General features: G+C 48.6%; 1 protein-coding gene across 3 annotated transcripts in view; it reads left to right on the forward strand.

Moving 5' to 3' along the window:
- DOK5 (docking protein 5) overlaps positions 1-17,925 on the forward strand; it is a 135,513-nt gene extending 117,588 nt beyond the window's left edge. For 2 of the 3 annotated variants that reach the window (XM_080684242.1, XM_080684240.1), the window contains 2 exons: positions 9,573-9,693; positions 17,197-17,924. In XM_080684242.1, the coding sequence (XP_080540368.1) occupies positions 9,573-9,693; positions 17,197-17,261 (186 nt within the window). In that variant the 3' untranslated portion in view covers positions 17,262-17,924. Of the gene's footprint in view, positions 1-9,572; positions 9,694-17,196 lie in introns of all 3 variants that reach the window. The other variant, XM_080684241.1, reaches the window with a different exon arrangement.
- The last annotated feature ends 8,022 nt before the right edge of the window (positions 17,926-25,947 follow it).

The raw sequence follows: 25,947 nt of genomic DNA on the forward strand, positions 1-25,947 counted from the left end.
TTGTTCCCATGTGTTTCCCCTCATTTCCCCTTTTCAACGACTCCTAAATCTTATCAAGAAGTTTACACTTATCTTCCCAGGTTTTCCTCTGTATAGAAAGGTATCTACATGACATACACATAGTTACAGACAGACACACGTGGACACATACACAAGATGGGTATTTGAGGGTCATTGTTGGTTTTACAAAAGTCTGATTGTTTTACAAACATTAAAAACTAACCCCTGGTTTTCTCACTCGGTAGTCAATATCCAGTGGAAATAGTTAAAGGTCACGTGTGTTTTCTAAGAAAAGTTTTACTGGAACACACTCACGCCCACTCGTTGACATATTGTTATGGCTACTGTCACAGTGGAACAAAAGAGTTGGTTAGTTGGCCAAAGAGTCTGTACAGCCTGCAAAGCCACTTCTTATCTTGACAGAAAAGTCTGCCAACCTTGGTCTTATTCATTCTTTTTCATAGCTGCGTGATCTTCCTGAGTTTCAATGGAACATTAATTTATTAAGCCTATCTGTGTGAATATCAGAATTTTTTGCCACTAATAAACAATACTGCAATAGACAGATACATGTGCCTTTATATACTGTTTATTTAATTGAGTTTCTAAAAATTTTAACTGGATTTTCTGAACTCAGGAGTAGGCTTGCTGAATTAAAGGGGGTAAGTTTTTTGTTTTTTTTAAATTCAAATAAGTGTCGCTACATTGCCTTCCAAAATACTGGAACACTTTGCATTTTATTGGCAGTATTATTAGTTCTGTTTGATAGAGGGGGAAACTGAGGCTCCATGGCTTACAATTAGTAAGTGAAGAGTCAGGACAGGGACATAAAGCCCAGGACTTGGACTCAGTGGGAACCGAATTGGAGGGAGAACACAGGGCAGCAGGGCCTGAGTGTAGTGTTTGCGGGCTGGGCAGGGGTGACGGGGGACAGAATAGGACAGGGACCCTCAGGGACTTTGGGTCTCCACCATCATTGCTGGCCCCATGCCAGTGTCCCAGTAGGTCTGGGTGGAGCACTGGAATTTGCATGTCTAATAAACTCTCAAGTGAATCTGATGTCCCTGGTTTAGGGGCCGCACTCTGAGAACCATGGCTTTAAAGTGACTGAGACCTGGCTCCTGGGTCCCTGGAAGAAAGGGAACAGGGCTAGGGAGAGCACAGCCTGGGACCCCATGCCTCGGTGCCCTTTCTGGGCACACAAGTCACAGTGGGACTTCCACCGAGCACCCAGCACCACATGGTGCCGAGAGCAGTGTCAGTGCAGCAGGATCCCTGCCCCAGCTGGTTCTGTTGGACGCTGACCGGGCTTTGCATGTGTTCAACAGGATGTGTGTACAGGGTTTCCTGTGGTTAGGGAGGCAGGGACATGGGAAGCTCAGGGAGAAAACTAGATCCTTTCAGGTTGTCCTTCCTCCTCTAACATGCAGGGCGCGCACTGCCCAGCAGGGGCCCAGGCAGGCGCAGAGCTGCCTGTGGAGCTCCTGCACTTGGGACTGACTCTCTCTTCTCACCCCAGCGCTGCTCCAGGATTACAAAGCTCCATCAAGGACAGTAGCGTGGCTGTGCCTGCGGAATTGGTTCCTGCCACTTAGCGCAGCAATTAGCATTGTAAGTGGTGTGTATTGATCTAGGTTGCCTGCTTCATCAAGCAGCAAGGACCCCAAAGTGCAGCGAGCGTAGTTCTGGCATAAATTACTCCCAGCTCCCTACGGGACGAGATCTACTTGCTAGCACTTCACCAGGGTGTTTGATAACCCTCCGAAGCATAGATTTGTCAGATTGCGTGGTCCACAAACACACGCTTAATTTTCTATCTTCTTAGAAGCCATTGTCTATGCTACTGTTTTCTTTTAAGGAAGACGTTTGGTCTGGATTTTGTGTAAATAAACTGAATATTTTAAGATTCGGTTAAAAACGCATTTACTACTCATGCGATATTTGGAGTACTTCTCTTGGTTAGAGCTCTCAATGAGGTTTAAGCTTCATTGAAAACTCTTTTCTCGTCTCCTATGAACTCCCTGGTTTGCCTTTTCTAGTGTCACCTGGAGCAGACTGTGAGATCGGGGCTCTGGGGAGGGCCCGGAGAACTACAGTGTGTGAATTGTTTTCTATCACGTCACAGACCTACCTCTTTCTTACTGTCTACAAATCAGTGTGTTGTATACATGTAGAGGACTGTGAAGGGAAGATTACTTTAAGAACAAAAATAAAATTACCAGCTCATCCCCTTGTCTGATACAGTCGCATTTAAAAGTAATTTTTGAGTCAGTCTAAAACACAATTTGATGTGTAAAATAATTTAAATTTAACAATTCTTAAAAAAACTTATTATTGGAATAGTTGTTGATAGAGTGAGTCCCAGAATAAAAATAATAGCTAGCTGGAAAAACATGTGATGAAGGAAATTGGTTCCGAATTTAATTCCATGATCTCACTTGGTAAATTATAAATGGTTAGGGAAATGAATGAAAAAAGTCTGGTACAGCCAAAGGAGGCCCTACAATGCAGACATGAAGGTGACGTGGTAGGAGAGGGCAGTATTCAGGAACATTAAGATATGACATGTTCGTCATGAATTGAATGAAAAAGTATGGCTTAGAGTATGCACACTATCATGCAGTTTGTATTAAATACACATTGTGCATGCACATCTTTAAAAGATATTGGAAGGAAATACTAGTATATTAACCTGTTAAAAGTTCTCTTTGCTTTTCCTAGGTGATGGGTATAGGGCTTATTTCAGATTTATCTTATATTCTTTATGCATTTCCTGAACATAGTAAAGATATATCAATACTAAGAAAGAAGGAATACAATTCATTACAAGTCTTAAAAAAATGGATAATAAATCTCACAAAAATGTGGACCTCCCTCCCTCCCCGCCTTTAGTGTAGGCGCCAGGCAAAATGCTACCAGATCCAAAGAGAGAGCTGCCTGGAGAAAGTGAACTCCCCAGCGGGGGGCGAAGGGGGGTGCTTTGTCCCAGGGGGGCCCTGCAGTTTCTTGGATTTTTTCCTGTTTCTACAATTGCTCAGGAAGAGCTTCGAAGAGCTTCCTTCATGCCTGTTCACTGAATACATTGCATACCACCTGGAACCACGTGACTCAGTAGAGTCTCTAAGCACATTTATTTATCCCACTTGATGTGTGGGTGTTTTGTTGCTGTTTTGCCTGAAAACTTTTTAAAACTTCTGCCCTCAACTCAGAAACACAATCCAATTTCAAATATTTAGGTTTAAAAAGAAAACATGATAGATATGGGGCTCATTGTAAATGTTGCTAACATTGATGGAACCACCCCATCCCCCATGACTCAGGTCTGTTCTTGGAATTGGTTGCCAATTAGGAACTAGTTTCTCCCTCTTTTTTTTTTTTTTACTGACAAGATGCTAAGGAGTAGAGGAGGTTAAATCACTAGCCCAGAGTCGTGCAGTTATTAATGTCAGATTCCAGGCTTGAACCCAATTTTTGGCCAAGTTTGGGCTCTTACCATAGTGGGAAACTTTATTCCCAGAAGGATGGGTCCAAAGGTGATAAATGACATAAGACAGTGGTTCTCAAAGTGTGGCCCCGGAACCCGTGAGATTGGAATCGTCTGGAAACTTGGTAGGAATACACATTCCTGGCCCCGCCCCAGAGCAGGGCCAGGGGCCCTCCAGGTGACTCCTAGGAGGGCTGAAGCTGAAGAACCATTGACTCAGCGTCCAGAAAGCTCAGGTAGAGGATATTTTCAATATTATTTTCACAGGAGAATATGTGGGCAGACCATGAGGACATAGCTCAGGAAGCCAAATGGACACTGTCCATGAAACTGGAGGGCGGTGTGAATGAGATGGCGAGTCTTGGGTAGAATGAGAGACAGAGACATTGAGAGACTAGTTTCTTTGGAGCTCAGTTTGATTTTTTCTCTCGTGGACTGAATTGTCCCTTCTGACTCACCCTTGCCCACATTTTGTACTCCACCTACTCATAGACCCCATAGTGAGTAGGTTGGTTTGTATATACTCTTAGAGGACTCTCAGACTTGGGTGAGCTTTGGAAGTCTCCCAGGTTGAGCAGACATCTCTCAGGTTGAGCTTTGACTCATAGCTCCACCCTGAGCCAGCAGTCGCCAACCTTTCGGACCTCATGGACCACCAGTGGTCTGCGGACCACCAGTTGGCGACAGCTGCATGGGCCATGTGCTTGTTCAGCAGGTTGAGTGGATGGGAAATGACGATGTGATTTGCATATGCAAAGTTGCTGTGGCAGAACCCCTCCCCCCCTTGAGTCATTTTGAAGGAGCAGCCTATGGAAGTTGGAATCAGAGGATGGAATTAGGTCTTGAGGCATTGCTGTGTTGCGATGATGGATGCTCGCTCCCGAATGGATCCAGACCCACATCGCGAACACGCCATATGGTGCTCGTGATTGACTGCAGTGGCGAACCATTACATCCTGTCATGCTGATCAGCTTCCAAAAGCACAGTCTCTGCCGCAGAACCAGTTGGATTCCAGAGGATGATGTGGCGTGGTGCTGTGGCTGAGACTCCCACTGCTCTGTAGCCCTTGTCTCTGACCCATAGTGTCAGCCAGGCCAGATGTGGAGGACAGGAACCAGTGGTGCGTGGCACGTGATGGGTGGCACACGCTTGTTTTCCTTGTCTCACTCAGAAGCTCTGCACATGCTCATTAGGATTTTTTATTGGTGATCAGCACTCCCCTCACTGTGGATTGGGACATCTTAGAAAGGCTCTGTCTGCATTGTTGATAATGATGGGGACCATGCTTTGGTCAGTTGTCACTCAAGTTTAAATGTTATGCCCTGGCTGGTGTGTTCAGTGGTTAAAGCACTGGCCTATATTCAGAGTGATGAAAGCATCCCCACAGTCAATTCCAGAGCATTTCATCACCCCAAAGAGAAACCTGTTCCCTTTCACCATTTCCTGCCTTAGGCAGCCTCTGATTTAGCCTCTCTCCCTGGATTTGCCCTTTGGACATATCTATACATGGAAGCACACACATGTGGCCTTTTGTGTGTGGCTTCCTCACTCAGCATCATGCTTTCGGTTCACACGTGCTGTAGCATGGATCAGGACCGCCCTCCTATTTATGCTAATCTGATCACTTTTATTTGCTTAGTTTAATTATCTGTCTCATTAGAAGGGAGGTGCTGTGAGAAAGGAGACTTTGAGGCTCAAAGAAGGGCGGATGGGTCCCCTGTCACAGCTCATGGAAAAAAACCTAAATAGGAACGCGAGTCTCGGACCCTGTGGTCACATTCCCTGCCTGCTAGCACAGCGATCTTTGTGCCTTCAAAACCCAGTCAGTCAGCTCTGGCCAGGTAGCCCAGTCGGTTAGAGCATCCTCCTGAAATGGCGAGGTTGTGGGTTCTATCCCTAGTCAGGCCACAAACAAGAATCAACCAATGAATGCATAAATAAGTGGAACAACAAACTTGCTCTTTCTCTGTGTCTCTGTCTCTCTCTCTCATCAATCAATCAATAAAAACAACCCAATTAGTTAGCTCCGTTGATTTAGGCCACTGGGCAGATCAGGAGTCACGTAGGCTGGTTAGGAAGAGGCCTGTGTGCATCGCTGGTTGGGAGTCCGTCTGAGAATTAGACTTGCAGGAAGCCTTGTCTCTCCTCCCTGGTGGATTGCATTGACACTGCTAATAGAATAGGTAAATGCAGAGCTGCCCTACCTGCTGGGGACTGTCCTACCCCACGTGCCTGTGCACAGAGCGGGTCTCCCCAAGGCTCACTGCTGCTCAGCACTCGAATGACAAAATAGAACGAGGCAGAGCCTTATTCCCATGTCCGTGAAGCCAGGGCCAGCACGTGTGCTTAACCTGGACCTGAGGCTTCAGCAGGGATTCAGCCTTGGGCTCGCAGGGCTTCTCATGAGCCAGGCTCATTAGGATTTATTTCCAAAAAGTATACCCTGCTGCCTGGGCAAAGGCTGGGTCCATTTGTTCATCCATCCATCCATCCATCCATCCATCCATCCCCAGTTTGTTAAGCCTCTGGAGGCCTTCGGTAGGTGCTGGGGACACACAGAGCAGAGGTATGGTCCCCGCCTGTCAGGAGCTCATGGCCTGTAGTAGGATGCAGACAGTGGTCAGAGTAAGAACAGGTCTCTGTGGGGTCTGCTAGGAGCGCCTGATGTCATCAAAGGAGGAGAGATGTCAGGAAAGCGTCCAGGGGAGGTGCTCCCTGAGCTGACCCCAAGGGAAGGTGGGTGTAGCCAGGTGATAAGTGGGGATGGCTCTCGTGCCTGGGGAGCAGCGATTTCAATAGCACGGAGGTGTGAGAGTGGGTGCCACGGTGCAGGAGCTGGCTGGACCTGGATCTGTTTTGGGCCATGAGACTGGAGGAGTAGCATGATTAGAGGACCCCATTCTAGGAAGCTTTGGCTGTGAGCCTGAGGGTGCTGGGAGCTACAGAAGGATGTTAGGGAGGCTGGGGAAGGAGGAGGCTGTAGGCTGAGGGGACTCAGCCGAGGTTATGTAGGCAGTGGCTCGTGTGTCTGTTTCTATGTTGGTTGCTTGCCCCAAACTAGGGAGTCCTAAAACTTAGGTTCCAACTCTTAAGTCAGCGGATTCAGAATCTAACCCCTTGCTTCCCTTGTCTCTGTAAGTAGGAGAACTGGGTTAGAGGAAGAATCACAAATTCATTGCCTGCAGGGCCAGGTGGTTGACATAAGTGATGACAGTTTTGGGGTGTGAGATCACAGACCCCAGTGGGGACAGAAGAGCACATGAGACCACGCTCAACATCATAACCTCAGGAGCATAGGCTAGTGAGAGAACTAGGAAGTGAGTTTTGTGTGTATATACACATGGGTATATACATATGCATATATTTATTTAACTGTAAGTTTATAGAACTTAATATTTAATGATGGCTGTATTTAACAGCCTGCACTCACAAAATTCCTGAAACATGGATCAGTTGGCTTTTGCAAGCTGTTTGAAAAGCTCTCCCACACCATTGGCTGGATTCACTCTTTCACTCAACAAATATTTATTGAGCATCTACGGTCTACCAGGTTCTGGGAGCTTGAGAACACATGAGTGAATAAAGCATTCAATAACATTGCTTCCTGGGTCTAGAGTTGTGTGCTTGTTAGCCCCCCATTATTCTACCAGTCTTATTCCTACATGTTTACATCGACTGCTCCAACTCATACACTGACTCCCTTCTGTGGACCACCCTTGTGGCTCCCTGTGAATGGCTCACCTCCTCTGCACATCTGAACTGTCCGACACTTAGAAGTGGCAGCTGCAGACAGTGGTGTGAGCTCTAGCACCCGCAGCCTGCTGGGGACTAGAGGTAGTCTGGAGAATCCTTCCTTCATGTGGCTACACGGGCTCCAGCACCCACTTTTGGGGTAGAGTCCCTCCAGTCTCTATAGCCTGGACTTCTCAGCCAGCATTTTTAACCAAATATTTTCCTGCATTCCTGCATTTTCTATAGTTCCTGTGACCTCCCAGCCTCCAGCTGCCTCCCGAAGAGACGGTGACTTTGGTAATAAATGGGCATATGTTTAGAATGATCTTCCCATAACCCGATTTCCCCAACAATTTTCAAAACGGGATTTTTTTTCCAGGAATGTTTCTATCAATTATAGCAGAAATACCTCTACTTAAACATATTATGGTTGGGATAATTTTTATTTTTCACTTTGAATGTGAAAGCAATATATTTACTTAAAAGGAAAAACAAACTGTATAAAGTGTATCAGGTTAAAAAAAATGGAGGAGATACCCCAGGTTACCCAATTTTAACTTCTTCCAAATGGAGTGTTAATTTCTACTCCTGCCAGTGGCCTGCGTGAACCCCCTTTATGTCCCCCTTCGGTAGCTGTTGGTATCCCGCACCAAAGTTACTTGCAATTATAAAGAAAAATGAGGGTGGACACTTTCCTCTTCAACGTGTCACCAAATCACTTCCTAAGGCTTCTCACCCCTGAGAACTCAGACATTGTTGCATGAAATAAGACTTTTCATCATTTTTTTCTCCAAAGACAGAATGCTCCTTTCATAAAATGAGCTGTTTGTTCAAAGGGTTGAGAAGAAATAGAGCGCCAGGCCTCGTAAGGGCCTCTCTGAAACATGATGTTGTTGCCACTTCCTCCTAAACAAGCTTTGTGAAAACACAGCGAGAGCGCTGGACTGCAGACACATCCAAGGTCAGATCATGAGTAATTCGAAGTGGTGGCTCTTTCCCAAGTGTTTTTCCTATATTACATTTCTTATTCTATTAAATATTATTTCTTTACTAATGGCCCATTGCATGGATTCCTACACATTGAAAAGAAATTAATTAGAATTCCTGGGGTGGCACCATGGCTCGAAGGGTGTCTTCAGAGTGGGAGAGGGGGGCGGTGGGGAGAAAAAGAAAGCTCACACTTGGGTCTTCCAGCTCATGGTGCTGGCTCCGGTGCAGGGACTAATGCCGGCAGTTCTGGGTGGTGGCTGGCAGGGCAGGACTGGGCGAGACAGGCCAGACACGCCCTGGAGCCCACCTCCCGCGGTCCCTCCTTGGGGTGATGCACTTGAGGTGGCACCGTGCCTCGAAAGGCAAGGCATCTGCGGAGTGAGCAGGGTCCCCCTGGCAGGTGGGGTCCCTTGGCCTGGCTGTGGGGATTGGGCTGAAATCAGCTCTCTAACATCCCCTGAAGGGTCCCGGAGTGCGAGAAGGCACTCTGCAATGTTGCTGTCGTACAGGGTGTGGAACAGCAATGCAAGTGTGCAGTAAACCAGATTCAGGACTGACAGTGCCCCAGGAACAACATAACCCACAGCCGACGGTGGAATCACTGGGCCCTGCGAGGAATTGGGCTCCCTCCTCTCTGGTTCCAGATTCCTCACCGGAGAACCACTGCTGCCAAGTCACCGCATCTCTGCAGCTCCTGCATTGAGTGTCTGCCCCCTGGTGGTCAGTGCGCATCATAGGTACCGGCCAGTCGGACGGTCAGACAATCACTTAGCCTTTTATACATATACCAGAGGCCCAATGCCTGAAATTTGTGCAAGAGTATGCCTTCCTTCCCCCGACTGCCGGGCCTGGCTTCCCTCTGGCACCCGGGACCAGGGCTTCCCTCGCAGTACAGATATTATACCTGGAACTACTGTGCTGATGCCTCGTGATAAGCAGGGAGTTTTCTTTAAAAAAATCTTCAAATGGGTATTGCAATTAATAGTAATAATAATAATATCCTCATTTGGTCCTGTACCCGGTCTGTGCTGGCAAATGCTAAGCAAGTCCATCTCTCGGAGCACTCCACAGTCCAGGTGGTTTCTCAAGTGAGCATTGATGGATTTCTCTAGACGCAGTGGTGTGCAGGGACACAAAATGTAGTCATCCTTTTCATTGACTAAATCTGCCTTCCTCTGGTGCCTAGTGGCCACGCATCCAGTGTGATCCAGTGTGTGTGCATGTGTGTACGCGTTGACCAGGTGCTGAGTGATGGAGACGTGAGTCGCCTCCAGGGGTCTGGAGGTCAGCTCTCTGTGTTCCCACGGATGGTCAGGTCCCTCTCAGCCACGTCGTTGACACACACCCCCGTTCTTGCCTTGACAGCTGCAGATGAAGATGAGCGAGCGAGCCGCCTCGCTGAGCACCATGGTGCCCCTGCCCCGCAGCGCCTACTGGCAGCACATCACCCGGCAGCACAGCACGGGCCAGCTCTACCGCCTGCAGGGTGAGTGCGGGAGACTGTGCATGGGAGCTGTGGTGGGAGCCTGTGTGTGGGAGCCGGTGTGCGGGTGACTGTGCGGGAGGGAGACTGTGCGGGCGGGAGGACTGCTGTGGGTGAGGGTGCCAGCACGGGCAGCCCTGTGGAGGGGGCTCCGCTCCGCTCACTGCTGCTGGGTGCCAGGCTGGTTAGCCCCTTCCTTTCCGGCCAGGGCCCATCAGGGCCTCACTCCCAAGGCACAGCGCCTGCCATGATGTCTGGGGGGAAACTGTGTACAGGGCAGAGATTGAGCAGGAGGCTGTGGCTGAGCAGTGTGCACGTCATCAGGTGCCCAGGTGGTCTGGGCAGGTCTGGGGTCCACGACTCAGAAACAGTCCAGTGGGTTGAGCACAGACAGTGCCCGCGTTACTGGAGAACCTGCTGAAAGCTTAGATTTCTGCCCGCCCCCCCACCACCCCCCAGACCTGAGGAGTCTGGGACTCTGAGGATGGGGACCATCCCTGTGCGTGTTAAGCCTCCAGGTGACCCTCAGCTTAGAAGCCTGCTGGAGGGCAGAGTCCTGGGTGCGGACTCTGCTGCACCTCTAAGCAGATCCTGAGACGCCCCTCTTCCAAAGCCGGGGTCTCTGAACCAGGTGCGGGAGGGCCCACAAGAGCTGTTAGAAATCCCATGTCAGCGTTTTCTCACTCCCTCAGATGCAGCTTTTTGTTGATGGTCTGTAAGAACAGCTGTGCATGTATAATTTGTGAATAGGGAAACCTGGGGGGACCCTGAAGGAGAACTTTGATGGGGAGCAAGAGGCCAGAACCCAGAGGGCACGTGCTAGACGGCGCCTCGCTCAGAGGAGGCGCTTGCTGAGCCCCCGAGCTCAACAATGAGCGGTGACCTCGGGCAACAGTGGGCTCAGCCCCAATGCCTGCTCCCGGGCCTGGTCACCGGCCGCCCCGCCCCTCCAGCTGGCCATGCCTCCCCAGGAGCTCTTCTGAGTCCCTCTCCAGGGCTCCCAGGCTTATTCATCACCAGCGCCGGCATCTGGTGAGGTGACTCAGGCGCGGACAGGGCACTCGCTCTCCTTAACGCCCTTACCAGTGTCCGCACCATGTGCAATTGCGGCCTCTGGGCTCGCGGCCAGCTCCTGCGGGAGGCAGTGTGCCCAGGGGCAGGGGAGCCGGGCCTTCCTTCACCATCACCACTTGTTCTCCCGTCGCCTGGCACGGAGCAGCCGTGTGTGATGTGAGGAGGGCGCCGAGGCGGTTACGGTTTAGTCTTTATGACTTTAGGCTCCGTCACTAGCAGAGAGCACAGTACCTGGGAGATGCACAAAACACACCCGAGTGCTGTGTGCGTGAGTGAGAGGCTGCATTGCTAACAATGGACAGATACGTTCACCCGCTAGGATCGTGCACAGAGTCGGGCAAGGTCGGGTTGTCACAACTGCCATCTGTTCTGTATCATCCTCAGAGACGCTGCCGTTTCTGAATGACATCATCACAGCATTGTCCTGTGTGTGCCACTTACACTAGTTACTCCATTTTGTTCAGTCTCATCTACTTAAATACATCTATTTTAAGTGTTTTTCATGGTCTTTAAGCTGTTACAATAATTATATTTTTCCAATGTGCATTAAGATAAAGCATATGGACTTAGATACTCACATAAACCTATTGAAGGGTTGTATAACCTGACTCTCTACATGTACCTACACAATCTTTACAAAAAGGAAACACCTTTTTAGAGTCCAGGTGTCCGGAATGCAAAAGAAAGTGGAGAACCAGTGTGATGTAGGCGTCATAGAGAGGAAATTGAGGAATTGCCTTAAGTCCTGAGGTACAGCGTGCATGAATCATTTCCCTAGATTGGGACATCGTGTCTGCAAAGATGCCCTGAGAGGGAGGGAGCACTTCCATAAGTTGCAGTTTCTGAATTTATTAGCCAGTATCCCAGAGTTTCGAAATCCTCGGGACAATCTGGACAGAAAATGCCATATGAAGAGCACACTCACTTTCCGGTCTTTGACTAATTCAGCTGCCCTTAACCAACATAAGGCACATTCCCAAGCAATCATTTCAGGCGAAGGGTCTTCCCAGGGCTCTGAATGTATAATAATATTTTTAAAAACTTTTTTAAATTGAAGGAGGATGTTTTAGGTACTGTAAGCATATGGCTTATGTGCGCCCAGGGTATCTATGACTACCCCCGACAGGGTTTACATCTGGATACATCTGCTTGGCAGCACACAGTCACAGTTTTTTAACAACAACAACAACACAATTTGCAAACGTGCCTGCATGCACAGAGCCGCCTATGGTGGTTGGGAGGCCCATGCATAGTGGAGGGGTCTGGGTGACCCTTGAAAACTCGTAATCCACGAATTCCAAGACGGGAGAAGTGGCGGCGTCCCCTGGGGAATGGAGCCGAGATGCAAACTATCGCAGCCAAGAGAGAAATGCACGCTCTTCTAGGAGCTCCTGGCATTGTTTTTATCAAAGATACAAGCCACAAACCAACCAGAGTGGCACAGTGAAGTCTGGGTTTCATCTCTGTTGAGTTAGGTTTATGTTTTATTATCCTTTCACCCATCACTCAAAAGTAATGAGCTCTTACTGTAAAATCAGGTTCAAGTCCTGACGTTAGAAGGAGCACAGTGGCAGCGCTTACAAAACAGTCATTTGGAGAGGGGTGGCTGTGCTTCTGGTGGAGTCAGTGGGGAGAGGGGAGAGTAAGTGTCTGGGATCCTGCAGAGACGATGCTGTCAGGCTCTGTGGGCGACAACTGCAGGGCTCTGGAGATAACCATGTCCTAGTTTTGAAGACGATAATTAAAACTTTCACTGTCGGCTTTTTTTGCTGCAGACGGTGCTTTCACTGAACATACAGCTTTTTATTAGAATTCTTACCTTTCTCCTGTGTTGCTGCCCAGCAACACTCCCCGAATTGCCTTTGATCTCGGGTTGCTTCTGTGCATGAGGACAATGCTGGACTTGCCTCACAAGTGTGTTTTTGCCGTGGTTTTGTATTGGTTCTCTCATCCAATGACCTGTTCTCACACTTCTGCTACTTGTGTAGGAATTCGCTTAAATGTGTTTCATGCCGCTATTTAATTTGTACCCCTGTTTACTGAAGAAGTCCTCACTTGTATGTTCTGTGTAGATTTGACCCTTTTATTTTTCCTTGTGGAATGCCCTTTAGTTGCCGGTGTTCCTTGAGACAGTGTCAACATGTGGCCTGTGTTGTAAGGGACACAATTTACCAGAAACTCATTCCCTTATAAAAATATTGCTCATTGCCCTGGCCGCATAGCTCAGTTGGTTAGAGTGTTGTCCTGATAGCCCAACGTTGCAGGTTACATGGGGTCAGGGCACATACAAGAATCAACCAATGAATGCATAGATAAGTGGAACAACAAATCTCTCTTCCTCTCTCTCTAAAATAAAAAAATACATATATTGTTCACAGACTATCTAAAATTATCTTGGTTATTAGGAGTGATAATTTACATGGAAAATAAATGGAATGAGTTTCTCTATTTTCCAGCTATACCATTTGCTTTCTTCCTTCCCTTCCTCAACCCCTGGAAAAAATTAATGACATCATGAATTAGAGAAATTAGAAAAAATTAATGACATTATGGCTCTGTATCTGCCACATGGTAAAATTACGTGGCACATAGTTCCTTCTTGTTTTGCTGGTATTTGTGAGTTGTAATTTCTCTGGCTGGTGTAATCTTGGAGATTATACAAACCTTTATGGGGGAAATTTATCTGATTTGAGAAATATTTCATTTCCTCCCTAAATCTAGTCCTTCGGCGCCACCTTCTGGTTGACCTTGGAATTGTCACTTTATTATTACTGTTTCTGATGCGTGCCACACACAGTAAGATGTATTTAATCCACTATCACACCTTCTCTCATCCAATTTTCCAGGTTTCATGTAGAAATTCTCCTCTACGTTTCAGAATATACAGAAACAACATGTCAAGGAGGTGTATCATGAAACTGCATTCAGGAGATTCTTTTAGGAATGCATTGCACAAAGTAACCCCAGACTCGCTTTTAACAGTTGTGTTCCGTGTCATCTTCACCCTACCCCCTAGCAGTACTGATGCCCAATAAGTTTGGGGGACATGCTGTGTGTTCATTCTCTTTCCCAAGATTCAACATGCAGGTCATCATTTTCAAGGCTCTGCGATGTTTTGCAGTCAAGAATCTGTTTAACCTTGTTTAAAGCAGGGATGTGCAAATTTATTGAGCGTGAAGCCCCCTCTTTCCTTTTTTACATAAACAAACATTAACATACCACTAGTGAAGGGCTCCTTACAAGGGAGACAAGACATACTCCATGAATATTTTTATGAAAGCAACCCTTTCTCGAAGACCTACTGTGTTGCATGAAGCATTTAAGACACATGATCTAATTTCATCCTTAAAACAGCCCCTGAGAGTATGTTATTCCCACTAGTAGGGAAGAACCTGAAAATTGGAAGGGTTACTAATGTGTCCGAGATCCCCAATCTAGTAAATAGTTGCGGTTTTCACCTCTCTATTCATTCATTCACTCACTCATTCATTTAGTCAGTAAGTGTTTATTGAGCATCTACTTCGTGCCAAGCACTGAGTGAGGTGGTGGAGATACACTGGGGCTACTAGATAGGTATGTTTCCACCCTCCTACAGCTTATAGTCCAATAAAGATCATTGCCAATAATTAAATATATTTAATTTGAAATTTGACACATGTCACTTTGGGAAGAAGGTGTTTGTAATAGAGAATAGTGAAGTGGAGCTGTTGATTTTGGGGGGAGGGGTGATGCTAAAGGGACCTCGTTAGACCAGGTGGTCACAGGAGGCTGTGGCATTTATCCCAAGACCTGACGTCTGAGAAGATGCAGCCATACTGAGGGTGAGGGAGAATCAGGCTCCCTAGCGACAGCAGCAAGTACAAAGGCCCTGAGACAGAAACCAGCTGGGGAGTTCAAAGAGCAGAAAGCAAGCAGTGCGGCTGATGCAGAGGCGAGCTAGCAGACAGTCAGATGCTGTTTGGTTCTCCCAGCAACAGTTCGAGTTGGCAAGCACAGGACTACCGTCTCTGTTCCAATGAAGGCTGAAACCCAGATGCCTGGAGTTCAAGTAGTTGCTCATGATCACATGACTAGTGAGTGCAGGGTGTGGCCCTGAACTTCAGGGTTCTGACACCTAGTGCAGGCTACTTCTTTTACCAGGGGGCCTTGTCTGTGGGTAGAAATTCTGCCACCATTTATGTTTCCCACGCATGTGCATGCTGTGGAAATAGCACCTCCACAGGACTGGCTCCACCACGTGATTTACATATGTGTTTTAAGGACCATAGATTCTTGGAGTATGTGGCTACTTTGGAGAAGTTAACGTTGGGCTTCAATCAATCCTAGCCCAGTCGCCGACATTGTCCGTGCAGTAGTTAAGACAGAAGACGTAGAGTAAGACTTGAGCAATCCTGAGGAGATGACAAAGAAACCAGGGTCTGAAACCTGCCTGTCTGTAGGCACGAGAGGCCACACCAAGAGGGGGCAGGACAGAAGGGAAGCAGCAGGCCCTGGTGAACCGCATGCCTCCTTTGCAAGGGGCAGCTGTGTCCCCTCTGGTCCGCCATGCTGTGCGCTGGGGCAGAGTCCAGACCAACATCACCTTCTGTTTTCCAGCAGAGCAGGGATGTGAGCCCCTTCGTGGGAAGTCCCCAGTGATGTGAACAATTGCAAGCACATCCAAATGTGCTGTGGCCTGTGCAGGCCAGAGAACGGGGCTGTGCCCAAGTGGGGCACAGGGCAGTGCCAGCCTGCGACCTTTCCGTGAACTGCAAAGAATGGAGAGACTTTCCATCCATTCACTGGCTTTGAGCTAAGCACAGTGTTCAAAGCAGCTGGAGAGACCCCAGGAGCCCAGGTCAGAGGCTGCAGGTGCGTTCAGTTCGGCTTGACCTCAGATGGATGCCATCAGTCACTGTCCTTGCAGACTCCAAGTCATGGGAATTGCAGTTGACGGTGCAGAGAGAGGCTCTGCATCTGAGCGAGGACTTGGCTGTTGCGTCAATGCTGTTGCATGCTGGCTGCTTTCTGTGGGAAATGTTACCAGGCTGTTACAAAGCCGGACCTGGATTTTTACTTGTAACACTCATGAATGCCGTGTATCTCCTATTGCATGTGTGTACGCATGTAGGCAAAGGAAATAGAATTCGTATTCATGATGGCTGGGAGGCTGGAAGGCGTGGTGTAGGATGTGTTAATGTTCAGGGGTTCTGTACTAATCCCTGCTGCCGAGTGCCAGGGACTACCTGACCGGGTATGTAACTTTCTCCCGGTGCAGACTTGAGGCCTGTGGATACCACCTCCGTGATTTCTGTTTCCTTTTTGTTTGGGGGTTGAGGCCTCACCGCTCAGCAGACCTGTGGTGTTTCCTTTCGTCCTGGACTGTGTCTGTCCTGGACAGGCTTGGCATGAGGTCTGCCGGAGGCAGGGCTGTTTGTGGTCATGGAATAAACCGGGAATGAGCAAGGGCCCCAGGGCTCCAGCAATGTTCCTGTTTGGCCCTGTGCTTGAACACAGCCTGGTTCTGAGCGTGACCGGGCGGGCAGCATGCCCGTGGAGCTGTGGCGCTCGCTCTCTCTCTGGGATGGTGCAGGCTTGACCCCTGCCTCTGGCTCCGGGGAGTGCCCTGGTCCAGACCAGGCTTGTTCTGCTCAGGTTGACCTTTACCTGCCCACAGTGTCCATTTCTTGGCTCCTGATAACCTTAACCAGCAGGTGGCAGTACAACCTCTCGCTTTTTATGAAATCCAGTTATCTCTGCAGATGTTGGCACACTAGGGCTTGCTGGGGGGATTGCAGCTGCTCTCGGTGTAGGGGAACAGAGGTGTGTGGAACATCGATGCCCACTCCTTTGATCCCTGTTAGTTGCTGCTCTTTCGCACTACAGGCAGCAGAGTTGCCATGAGACCGATGCAGTCTGTGAAACCTACAGCATGTAGCACCTGGGTCTTCCTGGAAGAAGTTTGCCACACCCCGATGTCACAGAGGGGCTGACCGTGGCCTGCGTGTTTAACTTTCTGACTTCTTTACTTTCTTGGTTGGAACCTCACCCTGAAATCATAAAGACCAAATGGATATTAAGAAGTCCCCCTTTGCAGCAAGTTTTCCTAGTTATAAGCATAAACTTGTCTTATTTCTGGTCAGGTTTACAAAGCATGTCCTAGTCAAGTTTCCACAGTCCTATGTTTCTGTCTCATTTTTCCTAAATACCCTGTGAGTTACTGAGAAAGAAAAACCGAGGAAAACGATCAGTGATCTGATTATAGCCCCAGGCAAAGGCCACATGCAAATGGTATGTTAATTACGTAATCTCCCATGAGTCTTATTTGCAAATCACTGTGAGTGGGAACCGTGTTACTTACTTCTCTTCCATAGAAGCGTGTTGCTAGCTAATCTGGAGGTGGGCTTTCTGGACACGTATGTAACCGCTGTTCTAACATTCTTTTTGGAAAAGATGTGGCCAGTCCTCTGAAGCTTCATCGGACAGAGACCTTCCCCGCCTACCGCCCCGAGCACTGACAGCGACTGTCCAGCACGTGTGTGACATGCGTGGGAGGCGTCCACACGGATCCATCGGAGGTCACGGGACCGCGGCGAGAAGGATGAAGGAAGCTCCGGGTCCTGGCTAGTCGTGTGGGCACTGGGAAACTGCAATACTATATTTGTCTCTCTTTCTCTTTGGTTCTTTCCTTTTGTAAAAAAAAAAAAAGAAGAAATCAAACCCCTTAGCGTAATTGAAACTTGCTCTACAGTTAACGACTTCTTTTACAGCCGGACAGAAAGGAATCAGTGCCACACCTGATTTTCTATGGTCGAAACCCGTCCCCTGCACTTCTCAGTCCTTGTGGTTCTTGTGATTTCCCCTCTGTGTCTCAGTTGTGTCACGGTCGGCACTGACAATAAAATGCCCTTCATTATTTGTTACCTGTGTGTCCTCGATGCCTCGGTTACTCATACCTGGTCGGTCTGGTTAGCTACCGGCTACTGCATTTCATTATATCGCCAGTTAGTTTAGACCGGGGCTTTGGCTCACTTTTTCTTATTCTGTTAAGAAATAACTTTTCAAAGGGCCCTGGAGTGAACGTTTCCCACACAATTGTCCCTCTTGCCTTTTTCGAAGCCTTTATTTTGTTTGAAGTACCTGCGTCACACGTTTCAAAATAAAAGCTCATTCTTCACCCTGAGCACAGTTGGGCATCACTGTCCTTTGTGAAACTGGTCTGAGCACCTGCCAGCTCAGGGCTGTGCTGGCTGAGCCCGGAACCTGTCCTTCCTTGCAGAGTTCCACAAGGAAATAAGGTTGCCCTGACCATTCAGAGCGGCTGCTGCATGGCCCCAGGAGCGATGCACTTCCAAAGCGAAGGCCTCGCTTTCCCCCAGGCTTTCCCACGGGAGTTGATTCTTGTGGGCGCTCAGGCTGGACAGAGAGCAGGGCAGGTATCTGTCTCCTCTGTTCACAGCAGCCTTGCCAGGTAAAATAGAGGACACCTGTTACGTTTGAGTTTCAGATCCACAATGAGTAGTTTTTAGTTAAGTGTGTTGCATGGGACATTCTATTTTTTAAGAGTGCTCGTGGTATCTCTCAAGGTCAAGTTGGACTGGGTGGGCTGCACTTTTCCTTCTACAGCTGGCGTTCCTGTTTCCTGGCCCTAGGACAGTGCCTGGCTCAGCTCATGCTTCAGAAATACATGTTGAATGAATGGATAGATGAATCAATTTCCATCCTCGGGATAGAGTTCTTTCTAAAGGAGGCAAATTAATAGTGATTATATATTTTCTCAGCACCAGGCACAGGGCTAGGCCCTTCCAAAATGGCGATTTTTCACCAGAAAATATTATCTTGTGTTTTCTAGAAAACATAAATTAATTTTGTTAGTTTCAAGAAAGGGTCGTAAAATGTTTCTTTTCTATTTTTTAATTGATTTGAGAGAGAGAGAGAGAGAGAGAGAGAGAGAGACATTGATTTGCTGTTCCACTTATTTATGCATTCATTTGTTGCTTCTTGTATGTGCCCTCACTGGGGATTGAACACACAACCTTGATGTATCGGAACGACACCCTGACCAACTGAGCTACCCAACCAGGGTAAAAAGATTATTTTCATTTGTGCCTTTTCCAAAAAGTATACAACTTCCCAAAATAGAGATTGACCCATGAAGCCCCAAAGGCCCTACTAAAATCTGAGCTTGCCCAGCTAACATCCTCCTGGATCGGAGTTACCTGGGACTTCTAAGAACACTGTGGTCAGGATGGGTTTTTCTAGGGAGCAGAAATATGGGGGAAAGGAAGGTTGCACTGAGCTAAGAATTCATTGGTAAATTAAGGATATGGAAATGGTTTGGTGCCAGTGGCTTGGCTGGAACGCATTTGTGTTTTAGCAACTTTTCACATCATTTTGCTCCTCCTCCTCCACCTCCCCGGTGCATACCTATTCATCTTGCAAAAATGTGGTTCTCCACACACATTTGATAATTCGCTCACTGTTCCTTTTCCTGACTCTGCCTGGCTCTTCTTTTCTTCTAAAGCCATCTCTTAAGAGGTCCTCCCTGAGTCCAGGGCCTTGGCAGCCCATATGGGGGATTAAGTTGAAGGAGTAGATAAAGAAAATGGAATTAAAGAAATAATGATAATTTTAATGAAAGTCAGAATTGCCGAAGCAAGTCTAAAGCTAATGAATGTGTAAAGAAATGATGCTGAGTATGGTTAACTACAAGGAGAACCTCTTTTAGGACTTTTAAAAAAAGAAACATATTCACACACACACACGCACACACACACACACACACGAGTTGGGGTTCTATTAGATTATCCACATAGCGTCTATGTTCCGTTCAGTACTATTCCAGGTGCCTTAATTGTGTTATCTTATTGGATCCCCACACAGCTCTAGAAGGTCAATATAATTATTATTCCCATTTTACAGATGAGGAAACTGAACCTAAAGGAGTTTCAATAACCTGAAGAATGTGCCCAACACTTCTGAGCTCTGTTCAAAGGTAAACTGCAGCACATTAAAAAAGTGTAAGAGTTTATTTGAGCATACATCGACTCGATATGGGCAATGCCAAACAAAAGCTGGTTAGTGCTCCAAAGATGAGTTTGAGGAGAGGTTTCCAGAAAGACGTGGATGGAAGCAAAGCACAGGTGCGGACTTAATGGTTACCTTACTTGGGAAAGCCTAGCTGGCTGTTTATGATCAATTGTTCTTAAGTTTCATTTCCTTGGATTACCTTTCTGTTAGCTCAGGTGCTAACAATGCATTAGCACCACCCACTCTAATAGCCTCCTTGTTTAATTATTTTCCCAGTTGCTGCTGAGTAGACTCACGGTTGAACCCAGGCATTTTGACTCCAGAATATAAATATTTTATACATAAATCCATAGGGGTGGCTGGCTGGATTGGCCCACGCTGCATTCGCCAATTCCTACTCTACATGATAGCACCTCATGCTATCTTTTATTAGTCCCAGGTTTTTGGTAGAAGCCAGGAGAAATGTCAACACTTCCATTTCTGGCCTTCCCTGAGGGCAAGCTGGTTGGCAATGATGTCATCCTTTTTTTTTGCTAATCCCTAAACTAAGTGGTGAACACACAAGTGTGAGAAAGAAGGGATTTTTCAAAGCTGTGGTGGATTTGTACATAAACTATATCCTATTGCACTTAGGCCAACATTGCAAATACACTGAAATCTGGGGATCAAACTATGGGATTTTTTCTTAGACATAGTTTCTGTTTTAATTATACACTGAGAAAAACGACAGTTTTTTGGCGGGAGGCTGGGTGGGGAATAGGGGAGTAAATTTCACGTTCCACTTCCATGCTCAAGCCCGAGAAGGCCTTTTGCTCCATTGAAGGCAGAAGAATGCAGGTTGTTAAGATGCTTCCTCCAGTGAGAGAGCCGGGGTTCTGAAGTTAATCCATGCATTTTCCAAGTGTTTAGTGGGTGTGGTCTGGGTGTACTGGCTGTGTAGTGGTTTTCTTGGAAACACAGTGTGAAAAAAGCAGGAGCAACCGCCAACCCAAGAGCTTGAAGCATTTCAGCCGATTGCTCAGGAAACAGAGTGCAAGAGAACACACATTTGTACAAAGAGACATTTTATGATTCCTCTTTGGGACAGTCTTGACTTTGAGAGGCGAATGTTGCACCAACAGTTTTTTTTTTTAATATGAGAGAAAAACATTGATGAGAGTGAAACATTGATCAGTTGCTTCCTGCACGCCCCCTACTTGGGATTGAACCTACAGCTTGGGCATATGTTCTGATATGGAATCAAACCAGCGACCTTTCCATGCATCCGAGGATGCTCAACCGAGCCACACCTGCCAGGGCTGCACCAACTCTTAACAAAATCTTCTTTCCTATAGTTCCAGAATAAAATACATCCATTTTCAGATTTCAATGAAGATGGCAAACTCAACATTTTTCACTCATATAGAGGTTTTAAATTCTTTTAGTTCAAGATTGGAGGTAAAGCTGCCCATCTTCTGATGAAAGTCAACAGTTAGTTGATTAAAAAAATAAAATAAAATAGTAGTGCCCCGGTGCATGGATTCATGCACATTGAAAGGAATTAATTAGAAGGTGGCTGGTGGGGTGGGACTGGGTGAGATGGGCCGGACAAGCCCTGAAGCCAACCTCCTGTGGTCCCTCCCTGGCCAGCTGCACCTGGGGAGGTGCCACAGCTCAAAGGGCTTCTGCGGAGTGAGCGGGGTCCCTTCAGCAGGTGGGGTCCCTCGGCCTGGCCTGCGGAGATTGGGCTGAAACCGGCTCTCCAACATCCCCTGAGGGATCCCAGATTGCAAGAGAGGGAGAGAGCGGTTCACTGCAGCTCGGCAGCTCCTGTGTTGAGCGTCTGCCCCCTGGTGGTTAGTGCATGTCATAGCTACCAGTCGGACGATCAGTAGGTCGGATGGTCACTGAGCCTTTTGTATCCTATATAATAAAAGCCAAATATGCTAAGTGTCTGGTCATCCGATTGTCCGTTCAAACAATCAAAGCATAATATGCTAATGATATGCTAAGGCCGCTCAACCGCTCGCTATGATGTGCACTGACCACCAGGGGACAGATGCTCCGATCGGTAGGTTAGCTTGCTGCTGAGGTCCAGCCCATTGGGACTCAGTGAGACGAGCTGGACATGCTCTGGAGCCCTCCCGTGGTCCTTCCCCAGCTTGCCAACCTCCCCTGTCCCTCCCCGGCCCCGTGCACTGGTGGGGTCCCTTGGCCTGACCTGCATCCTCTCACAATCTGGGCTGAGGGACCCCCCCCACCCCCCCAGTGCATGTATTTCTTGCACTGGGCCTCTAGTATATAGATATTTATTGATTTTAGAGAGGAAGGGAGAGGGAGAGATAGAAACATCAATGATGAGAGAGCATCATTGATTGGCTGCCTTCTGCACACTCACCACTGGCGATCGAACAGGCAACCTGGCCTGTGGCCTGACCGGGAATCGAACCAGTGACCTCTTGGAGCTTTGGTCGATGCTCAACTGCTGAGCCACACCAGCCAGGAAGTTAGCTGATTTTAAAGCAGCTTTTTGATTTAATATCTGGTGATCTGACTCAGCTGAGGCAGGACCTGGTGACATCAATGTGGTTACATCTGTGCTAAATGAGATATTGCCACCCACACTCTGCTCTCTGAGTTCTAGGTCTCAAATGTTGGCAAAAGATGCTCACTCAGTAGGTCTGGGGGGACCCATAAATCTACATTTTTAATCCTCATCTCTAGGTTTTTTTCATGCAGGTGGGTATACACTCCATTTCAGGAAACCTCCAGGAGATAGAAATAGAGAGTTCCCATTAGCTGAGCCTTGGCACCCAGAGGCATTCGGTAAGGTGTTCTTAAGCAAGACAGCTTCTGGAGTCAGCAGGAAGAGTGGGATGTCAGGGGGCTCAGGCCTCCGGACAAACAGGTGCAAATGTGACTCCGTGTTCTGGTCATACACGGGAAGGGGACAAGTAATTGCAGCTCCGGAAGTAGGCTCCCAGTGGCGTTTTCAACACCTCTGCAATATTTTCTTCGTTGCTATAACAACTAATAAGGAGATTCAGTTTGACCTCCTTTGTTTCTCTGAGGTGCTTGCAGTGCAAAAGCCAGCCAGGAGCCGGGAGGCCTGTGGGAAAGGCAGGCACAGAGGCAGGAGAGGCGCCAGTGCCCCGTTAATGAGTCAGCGCCTGCTCCTGCTGGCCCACCTGTCTCCACCCTGCCCCCTTCCCAAGTTCTCCCATCCTTATGGAAACTGTCCCCTTCCCTCCCCACTTCTCCCATCCTTGTTGAAATTGACCTCACTTGCTTTGGCAGTCTCATGTTCCCTCCTCTCCTGAAAAGCAGAGGTTCCTTGGGTGGGTTGGAAGAGTTTAGAGATTGGTAACAACGAGGACTTTTGCTCTGAATCGTGACCGACCATGACTGCTCCTCTCAGTGTCTCTGTGTTGTGTTTTGTTGCTGGTTTATATGGGAAACTGAGAGGCCAAGGACCAGTGAGGTGGGTGGACACCCTCTGTAGCAGGGTCTGCAGGTTCTGGCTGAAGCCTGTGACCCCCCTGCCTTTGCAACTAGCGTTTCATTGGAGCACAGTTGTCTGTTTTATATCTATGCCTGCTCTGGGGGCACAGCCTTGGAGACTAGTGGACTGGCCACAGGAAAGGTTGGCCAGTCCTGCTCTGCATGAGCCCCACCCAAGGACCAGCCACTCATCCTGGCTCCCGCCACTGCAGCTTCCCTGGCGAATCGAATCGAAGGTGACCCTGGAGGGGAAGGTTATGGTCCCCACACAGGGCCTGCTCCCTCTCACCGCAGGGGTTTCTGGTTCTGCTGTTTGCTCCAGAAACCTTACCTTTCTCCATGCTTGCAGACCCAGAACTTCCTGCAGACAGACTCCAACCTAAACACTGGATCCTTGTCCTCTGTCCTTCCCAATGCCTGCCTGTCCCCAGGACCACGGAGCTGCCAGTCAGAGACATTTAAAGTACCGGGGCTGGTTCGTGCACAGCGCTCATTACTATTCACTGTGACATTTCCATGTGACTGTGGGTTGTCTGCTTTCTCTGTGCTTCTCAAGGTCCTGGAGGGGGTGGGGAATTGTACCTGTTCGACTAAGCTTTGTACCCCCATCACCACACAAAATACCCACTTAACTTTGGGGGTGCTCATACAATAATCATTTTATAAGCAAAGACATGGAAAGAGAGGCGGCAACAAGTGCACCAGGCAATCACCAGGTCAGGGAAGATAGTGAGCCCTAAGGAAGATAGTTTCCCTCTCCACTGATTGGTGGCTGAGGAGGGGGTCATTAGTCAATGCCACTGGCCCTGGCATCACCAGCCCAGATTTGCTGCTTTTCTGGGCCTGGAGCTGAAACACAACGGAGGCCCAGATGTGATCTCTAGGGAGGAACAGTCAGAGGGTGCAAACCTCATTGTTAGGTCTGATTAAATAATTGAATTGATATCCCCTTCCCTGGGAACTGAGCTTTAGACCACTTCACAATGGACATTTCCTTTCACTTAGACCACATTCCACTTGCTAAGACCATTATCTTTCTCCTCCGGACTTTCCCAGGATCCAGACCTGCCCAGAGAGTTCCCCACCAAAAAACCCGGCCTAGAGTTCTTTAAAATCTCTGACTCCCCATCCCTGGGCTGGTGCCATTCAGGAGCTCAGCCCATCTGGTGTCCAGATGACTTAATCCTATCTAATAAAAGAGTAATATGCAAATTAACCATTACTCTGCTACACCCACAAGCCAGGCCCGCCAGCCAATCAGGAGCGAATATGCAAATAAACCCAACCAAGATGGCTATGGCCACAGAAAGCAGGAGGGAGGCTTGGGTTACCCTGGCAATGGAGGAAGCCAAGCTTCCTGATCACCCCCTAACCACTCCCCTGCCAGCCTGATTGATGCCTAACTGCTCCCCTGCCAGCCTGTTTGCTCCTAACTACCCTCCCCTGCAGGCCTGGTCACCCCCAACTGCTCTCCCTTGCAGGCCTGAATCCCCCCAACTGCCCTTCCCTGTAGACCCAGTCACCCCCAACTTCCTTCCTCTGCCGGCCTAGGCCTCCACTCAAGGCTACAAAGTTTCAATGATAGAAGATACATAAACCCAAACAGAAGTGGCGGCAGCCACGGAGCTGGAAAGAGCAGGAGGCTAGGGTTGCCCCCAGTGATGGAGGAAGCCAAGCTTTCTGCACACCCTGGCCAGCCCAGGCCTCGCTTAAGGCTACAAAGTTTCAATTACAGAAGATACATAAATCCCAATAGAAATGGCTGCCACCACGGAGCAAGCAGAAGGCGTGGCTCCACTCCAGGCTACAAAGTTTCAATTGTAGAAGATAAATAAACCCCAGATACCAGGGCCTCCACTTGGGTCGCCAGGGGGCGTGGCCGGCCTGCAAACCACCACAGGCCCCTCCCCAGGCCATCCACGCCCCAAGGGAACCCCCACCCTGATCTGGGACACTCTTCAGGGCAAACCAGCTGGCCCCCACCCATGCACCAGGCCTCTATCCTATCTAATAAAAGAGTAATATGCAAACTGACCATCACTCCAACACACAGGTGGCTGCCCCAATGTGGTCAAAGATCCTGCCCCCATGTGGACACAAGATGGCCACCACAAGATGGCCAGCAGGGGAGGGCAGTTGGGAGGGACCAGGCCTGCAAGGGAGGGCAGTTGTGGGTGATCAAGCCTGCAGGGGAGGGCAGTTAGGGGTGACCCGGCCGGTGGAGGAGGGAAGTTGGGGGTGACTGGGTCTACAGGGAATGGCAGTTGGGGGGGACTCAGGCCTGCAGGGGAGAGCAGTTGGGGGTGACCAGGCCTGCAGGGGAAGGCAGTTAGGGGCAAACAGGCTGGCAGGGGAGCAGTTAGGCATCAATCAGGCTGGCAGGGGAGTGGTTAGGGGGTGATCAGGCTGGCAGGCAGAAGCAGTTAGGGGCAATCAGGAAGGCAGGCAGGCGAACAGTTGGGAGCCAGCAGTCCTGGATTGTGAGAGGGATGTCTGACTGCCCGTTTAGGCCCGATCCCACTGGGGACATCCCTTGAGGGGTCCCAGATTGGAGACGGTGCAGGCTGGGCTGAGGGACACACACCCCCCGTGCACAAATTTCGTGCACCGGGCCTCTAGTCTATACTAATAATAGAGAAATATGCAAATTAGCTGGGATGCCATCGTGTAATGACCAATAAGGATGGGGGGCGG

Source organism: Plecotus auritus, assembly GCF_963455305.1.
Source record: "Plecotus auritus genome assembly, chromosome: 8".
NCBI lineage: Eukaryota > Metazoa > Chordata > Mammalia > Chiroptera > Vespertilionidae > Plecotus > Plecotus auritus.